The 8,242-nt window shown below is 31.6% G+C and overlaps 1 protein-coding gene across 1 annotated transcript in view; it reads right to left on the bottom strand.

Moving 5' to 3' along the window:
• LOC107742799 (lysine-specific demethylase 4B-like) overlaps positions 1-8,242 on the bottom strand; it is a 62,314-nt gene that overhangs the window by 33,177 nt on the left and 20,895 nt on the right. Inside the window, exons 6-7 of the mRNA XM_016555841.1 lie at positions 7,955-8,058; positions 570-707 (exon numbers count right to left, since the gene is read on the bottom strand). Of these exons, the coding sequence (XP_016411327.1) occupies positions 570-707; positions 7,955-8,058 (242 nt within the window). The remainder of the gene's footprint in view (positions 1-569; positions 708-7,954; positions 8,059-8,242) is intronic.

Consider the following 8,242-nt stretch of genomic DNA (forward strand, 5'->3'; position numbering starts at 1 on the left):
CGCCAATGTGAGTGTGCACACCGCGCGTGAGGCGTAAAAGCGTCATTTTTTTTAAAAAACGCCTCTGGCTCGTTTTTTTGGTTTGACGCGCTGCGTTAAAAACTGGCCGACCAATGAGATTGGCGCTTTTGTTCACGTGCCTGGAGCTGCTGAAGTTACAGTAAAACACGACTTGGTGGCGCTCAAGCACAAAACGGTCTTGCCGAGCACACATTGATATCTAACGACGAAGAGGAAGTAAGTAGACGAAGAAGAAGCATCGAGGCAAGATGAATGTAGAGCTGCTGGTCTCATTGGTGTCTGAACACAAAGGGCTTTATGACAAACGCGACAGCGACTACAAAAATCTCGATAAGAGGGAGTTGTTATGGAGAGGAATTGCAGATGAAATAGGATTCGATGTGTACCGATGTATTTCTGTTTTTCATTAAGCGCCATCTAATGTCAGGGAGTGAATTTACACGTTCACCTGGCTCATCGCCAGCGAAAATCGTTTGGGTATGAACAAAAAAAGTTGGCGATAAGCGCGCGCGATAATCGTCCCGGTGTGTACGAGGCTTTACACTCACCTGCGTGGCCATCTTGCCGTAGTCGATCCAGCGCAGGGTTGCGAAGTTCGTGGACTCGGCGCAGTTGAAGCCGTGGTTGAATCCGGCGTGATATCCGTACGGAAACGTGATCATGAACTCGCCCTCCTCCTGCGTGATCTGCGGAAGAAAGACAACAATGACAAAATCATCACGACGAGGTCCACGCGCAAAATCTCTGAAACTGTTTCACGTTATCTGCGCTGATTGTGGCGTGGAATCTCGCAATTACATGAAATTAATTTAATACAGTAAACTACATTGAACTGGGAGAATTAGATTCGGGGAACTGGAAAAAGTACAGCGCTTTATAGCGAATAAATTGCATGAGAAATAATGTGAAAGAAAAAAAAAAAGAAACGAAAGAAACAACTTAATTTTATTAGCTATTTAAATAAATTAATTTTTAAAAAGTCAAACGAAATACAAATCAAGACTGTTTTTAATTCAGTTTAATTTAAAAGTAATGATGCACTAAAACAAAAAAGTCAAATGTTTTTGACTTAAACAAATTAACACCAAATAAAGAAAATGGATGTGAACAAATGATGAACAAAATGAAAGAAACTAGTTTTATTATTATCATTTAATTAATAAATTAATGATTGAAATTAATAGGTCAACTAAGATAATTAAATTAACTTTTAAATCAAATTTAGATTCTAATGCCGATGTTGTGGAACTGTAAAAAGTACAGCGTTTTATAGCGAACAAATTGCTAAAATAGTATACGCAAAAAAGCAAGAGAAAGAATGTGAAAGAACGAAATAATGAAAAATTAATTATGCGAAGAATTGATAAATAAACAAAAAAAAGAAACAAAAGGAACAAACAACTTATTACTTTTATTAGCTTTTTAATTAATGAATAATAAAAAAAAATGAAAATTCTAATAAATACAAATTAATACTTTTAAATTAAATTGAATTAAAACAAAAAGTCAGGTACTAAACAAACAGTCAAATTAAATACAAATTAACACAAATTAAAGAAAATTGATGTGAACCAATGAATAAACAAAGGAACAACGTACTTTTATTATTATAATTTTTATTATTTAATTAATAAATTAGCAATTAAAAAATTAAGAGGACAACTAACATAATAAAACTGACTTAAATTAAAATTTGTTTAATTAAAAAGTGAGGTATTAACTTTAAAAAGTGCAGCGTTTTATCATGAAAAAATATGCAAAACAAGATTAATAATTAATAATAAAACAATTAATAATATGAAACAACAAACAAACTAAAGAAAAATGATGAATGAACAAAAGAAATGAAACAACCTAGTTCTTTTGTTACTTTTCTTACATTTAATTTTTAATTAACTAATATATGAGTAATTACAAATTAGTTAAAGTCAACAAAATTAAAAATTAAAAACACAAAAGCAAGAGAAATAATTACAAATAGTAAAGAACAAATAACGAATTTAAGAAAATTATGAATGGACAAAATAAAAACAAAACAAACAACCTATTTCTTTTGTTGCTTTCATTACATTTAAGTTTAATTAATAAACGAATGATTAAAAAAATAAAATTAAAAAACTATATAAATACCTGCACAAAAGCAAGAGAAAGAAATAAGAATGTGAAAGAACAAAATGAAGTAATTAAAGAAAAATTATGAACAAATTAATGAACAAAAGTAACAAATGTGTAAAATGTATAATAAATAATGAATAAATTGAATTAAAATAAAAAGTCAAGTATCATTGGTTAGGGTTGCAAAGGGGTGGAAAATTTCCGGAAAATTTCCGGAAAATTTCCAAAAATATATTTTTTTAAAATACTTGAAAGTTTCCAAAATTTCTGGAATATTTCCGAAATTTAATAGAAATTTTCCACCTTTTTGCAACCCTAATCATGGTGTAAATTTACATTTTAAAAAATCTGATTGCAAAAATATTATATATATAAATGAAGGCAAGTGTCTTTGCGAATTACTGGAGTTTGAATGTCAGTATCTGCAGCACTTTATTGTAAATTCTGCTCGTGTGCTAATAATCATGAAGCCCTCGGCTCATCCTCATGGGACGCATGCGTCTCTGAAGATGGAAGTGCTGGACGTTTAATTTTTTCCCAGCTATTGCTCCGTTACCCCACATATTATTAATTTCACTGAGCTCCACAGTAATCTGGGCGAAGGCAACACTGAACTGTACTTTGATGAAAGAGCCAATAACCGCTGAATTAAGCTGCAAACGACACTTCAGAGGGAGAAAAAGCCATCGCGGGAAAATCAGCCGAGACTGAGAAACACGGCGGCTTCCAGCGCTAATATCTGTAGCCATTAGCGGCTGATGGGAAAAGAAATTTGCTGTGAGAAATCTTCAAACTCCCCTCTCGTTTTCTCCATACATTCATCGTCTCTTCCTCGGCTGCCAGCGGCCAGAATAAACGCTGGAAAGATATTTCAGACGCTACGAGGTGCTAAGCATGGCGGAGAGTTAGCCGGCCTTAGCTAATGAATATTTTCATTTCACTCCGTTTTCTTGCTTTGCGATCGGTGGAGTCACGCTTCAGCGTCATGCTGGCGTCCATTAGAAAGAAAGTCAGATTCATTAATGCCGTTCGGAGACATATTTCACTGCTACGTGTCTGGTGTTTTCGTAGAATTGGCCCTAGGGTGTGTTCGCACACTTAACGAAGTTAGATTATGAGTTGGGTTACTACAAAAAGTACTGCTTTTGGTTATTACAAAAAAATTATAGAATTTTATATATGAGACGAGAAAACAATTAACGAACAAAAAATGTCAACGAAAATCAACATGAAAAACAGTGTAATAAAATATGACAATAAAAATAATTTTCATTTGAAGTGAAAGGAAAAAAGTAAACTAAAATAATAAAATTAATTTTGAAAATAAAAAAATTACTTTTAATTTAAAAATAATATCAGGTATTACGGTGTACATTTGCATTACAGTAAAAAATCTGATTGCGAAAAAATTATATATACAAAGTTTAATACACAGCGAATAACTAGCATTTGAATTTTGCAGAAATGTATATAAAGGTATTACTCATTTTAAATGAAATAATTTTAACTGATTTGAAAGAAAGTTAATTAACTTTTAAGATAAAATAAAATTTGAATAAAGCCATAAAGTCCAAATTTATCGTGTAAATTTGCATTACAATAAAAAAATGTGATTATATACACAACATATTTAATAAAACAAGTGAATTTTGCAGAAATGTATATGAAAATATTATTAATTTTAACTGAATTGAAAGAAAGGATAAGTCATCTAAATTAATAAAAATTACTTAAAATAAAATGTCTTTTTAATTTAAAAATAAAGTCAGGTATTACGGTATAAATTCGAATTACAAAAAAAAAAAAAATCTGATCTAAAAATATTATAAATAAAAAAAATACTTTAATAAAAATACAAGTGACCTAGTGAATAGCTGCATTTGAATTTTGCAGAAATGTATATAAAAGTATTATTTTATTTTAAATAAAATAAAATTATTAATAACATTAAAAACACTATATAACAATATAACAATAAAAACATAACTAATTTAAATTAAAAAGTACATTTAAACTTACAATAATACATTTACATTTTATTAATTCTTTTAATGAGAATTCATTCTTCCCCCCCCCCCAAATATTAAATGCATATTTAAATGAAAGACGACCAAAAACAGGACCCGAAAGTCACCAAAAAACGGATTTTTCCTTCAAAGAAAGAAAAGTAGCAGACAAAAATACCAAGGCACTCTGAAATCCCTTAAAATCAAGAAATAATTTGCAACCGATTTTACTTCCAAAATGAGTCCTACTCCAGAGCGTGACAGGCTTTTCAACAAGAAAAAAGTACATTTTGAGTTCATGTTGACGTTACCGTAAGGCATTTCAAAGAAAACCACGGTACAGCATCCAGAAATCATGCTATATATTGGTATTAAGTCTGGTATTACGTATCGTAACGGTCTTAACTGTCACCATAATGGTGGAGCGGATGAAACTTAATGCATGATTCTCCTTGCTGGGTTTCTCCTCACACTCTCGCCGACTGTTCGCTAGCAGGAGTTTGAGCTGAAGCTCTAATAACGTCCCCAGACACACGGAGAGAGACAGACAGACAGACAGGAACCTGCTGAGATCAACACTTCAGCATCTCCCTCTCGGTTTCATCTCACTCCAACTCCACCGAGTGTCACGTCGACTCAAAAGTGACAATAACATCCATCGTATGAAGGAGCGGCGGGAGTGAAAATCAGGATTGCATAGCAGCGCTGAACTTTATCTAGCCTCATTATAGAGATTTATTCCCATTTTAATCTCACTGTGAGGGTCTCGGACTCCTGACAATGGGAATTATCCATGGAGAAGGGAAAAAAAAAGAGACTAATTTGCACGGATGGAAGCGGGCGGCGGAGTAAATTAAAGCAATAAGCCCCAAGAAGCCGTGGTTTACAGTGAATTTATAACAGCTAAGTGTGCGTTGTTAGGTATGACGCGAAGCGGAGTGCCTAAAACCCCCTTAGCTGTTATAAATTCACTGTAAACCACGGCTTCACGGGGCTTATTGATTTTATAAAACGGTTAATCCATATACGTAGTAAGGTTTCACTAAATAAAACAGAGCAAATAAAGAGTAATGATATAAATAAAAACAGTAATCTTCCACCAAACAATGTAGTTCCTCAGAAACCGTTGTGGGTGCAACAAATTGGTTGCCGAGCAACACACAGAAGTAAACAAAGGTGTATGTTTGTAGTGTAATTTACAACAGCTTCGAACGCGGCTCAACCAATCAGAATCAAGGACCGGAACTATCCGTTTTAAAATGAAATGTAATCCGCGATGTAGCCAACAGCAGGGTCCGTGGTTGGCGTATAGATCACGTTTGTTGCGTAAATACACATAAAATGATGTGTGAGGAGTCACAGCACTTTAGTTTACCACCCTCGTCATCTTTGTATTCGAAGCTAAATGCTAATGCTACAATTTCTACCCGCAGGCAGCCCGTGACATTAGCGCTGCGACCTATATTAGCATTAGCATGCAAAACACACCTTCAGAGACTCCCAATACTCCCAAAAAAGCGACCAAGCTTAGCTATCTAACAGATGTTTTTTCTTTAACAAAAACAGAAATATATACATGAAAAATTAGTTAGCAAGGCTAACATGCACAACACACAGCTTACTTCTAAAAAATGATTTTTATTTAACAAAATTGCAAATAAACGAAAGTGTGTGTGTATCGCTAACGTTTGTGTAAATTGTTCGTTAAAAACCATTTCTAATTAAAATAGTCGCAACAAATTTCCACCGAAAATTCAATTTGCTTGTGTTTCTTAAAAAATTGACAGAAGCTAATAAAATTAGCTTTATTAGCTTCTTTTACTGGTGTATTAATGAAATAATAAGAAAGTTTGCGTTAATCGTTTATTAAAAACCATTCTAATTGTCGCAAACAAATTTTCACAAAATTCAATTTGCTTGTGTTTCTATAACAAAACAAAAAAATGTCAGAAGCTAATAAAATTAGCTTCATCAGCTTCTTTTACTGGTGTATTAATGAAACACAAGCAGAATGTTTGTGTAAATTGTTTGTTAAAAAACATTTCTAATGAAAATAGTCGCAACAAATTTCCACAGAAAATTTTATTTTCTTGTGATTCTTTAACAAAACAATGACAGAAGCTAATAAAATTAGCTTTATTAGCTTATTTTTACTGCTGTATTATTGAAACCAAAGCATAATGTTTGTGTAAATTGTTCGTTAAAAACCATTTCTAATGAAAATAGTCGCAACAACTTCCACAGAAAAATCCCTTAGCTTGTGTTTCATTAACAAAATAAGAGAAGCTAATAAACTTAGCTTCATTAGCTTCTTTTACTGGTGTATTAATGAAACAATCAGAAATTATGCGTAAATCGTTTGTTAAAAAAAAAAAAAACATTCTAATGAAAAACTTTGCGACAATTTGCATAAAAAAATTCACTTGGCTTGTGTTTTTTTGAAATAAGCCAATAAGAGAAGCTAGCAAAGTTACCGTTGTTAACTTATTTTTACTGCTGTATTAATGAAACACAAGGAGAATGTTCGTTAAAAAAACAATAGTCGCAACAAATTTCCACCGAAAATTCAATTTGCTTATGTTTCTTTAAAAATTGACAGAAGCTAATAAAATTAGCTTTATTAGCTTCTTTTACTGGTGTATTAATGAAACAATCAGAAAGTTTGCGTTAATCGTTTATTAAAAACCATTCTAATTGTCGCAAACAAATTTTCACAAAATTCAATTCCCTTGTGTTTTTATAACAAAAAAAAAATGTCAGAAGCTAATAAAATCTGCTTCATCAGCTTCTTTTACTGGTGTATTAATGAAACACAAGCAGAATGTTTGTGTAAATTGTTCGTAAAAAAAACATTTCTAATGAAAATAGTCGCAACAAATTTCCACAGAAAATTTTATTTTATTTTGATTCTTTAACAAAACAATAACAGAAGCTAATAAAATTAGCTTTATTAGCTTCTTTTACTGGTGTATTAATGAAACACAAGCCGAAAATTTGTGCAAACTGTCCGTTAAAAAAAAATTCTAACAAAAATTGTCGTATTAACTAAAAAGAATTAGCATTTGCATTTTTTAACGCTGTGGCCTACGTTAAAATTAACATTCAAAGCGCACCTTACGTTCGCTAAAATGCACAGAAATGTTTCCCCAGGTAAAAATCTGACTGAAATGTTCTCCTTTTACAATCGCAAGTCACTGAACTTAAATATGCAATATTACGAATAATTTACAGAGAAAATCGTTATTGGTAAGCTAAAAAATGAGCTTTATTAGCTTCTTTTACTGACGTATTAATGAAACATGAGCAGAACCGAGTTATAAATAGTTCACAAAACCATTCTTGAATTAAAAATTTTAGATTTCAATTCAATGAAATATGAATACAATGTTTATTGTTAAATGTATTTAGTTATTAATATTATTAAATTAATCAATACTGCACAATACAATTATAAATATATTAATAGAACAATAATGATAAATTGTAAATAAGTTAAATACATATATATTTATTATTATTACTTCAGTAATACTTTGTGTATTAATACTACTACTACTACTAATAATAATGATAAATAAAAACAATTTTTATAAAATGTTGATTTATAGTTCAATTATCATCATTACACTTTTAATGTTTTTATAATGTACTGCAAATTATAACATAAAAACATACAGCACATTGCATAAAGATTTCCAACTAATTGATTTTGTGAACCTCTATGATATGCCACTTATCTCCCGCCATATTATCTGAATGAACATTTGTGCTGTGTCAGTGACAGGAAGTGATGTAATGGGTGAATAACTCACTCTGTCAAAGGGGATGCTGTATTTCTTCAGGATCGATGGAGAAAGGAGGGTCATCTTGTGACGGAGAAACGCGTCGCAGCCCTGAGAACTTCCTGGGAAAAAGCCTGCAGAAAACGACAAACAGCAAAGAGAGAGAATGAGAAAAATGCCAACGGATGAAACACTGAAATAAACAGACTGACGATTTTTAGAGGACAAACGGTGCGGGTATAAATAAATTATAATAATGGTAATATTTATGTTACTATGTCATAACTGTGATATCAGAATAATTATATATATATATAT

Source organism: Sinocyclocheilus rhinocerous, unplaced genomic scaffold (genome assembly GCF_001515625.1).
Source record: "Sinocyclocheilus rhinocerous isolate Xijiao unplaced genomic scaffold, SAMN03320098_v1.1 scaffold1879, whole genome shotgun sequence".
Taxonomy (NCBI): Eukaryota; Metazoa; Chordata; class Actinopteri; order Cypriniformes; family Cyprinidae; genus Sinocyclocheilus; species Sinocyclocheilus rhinocerous.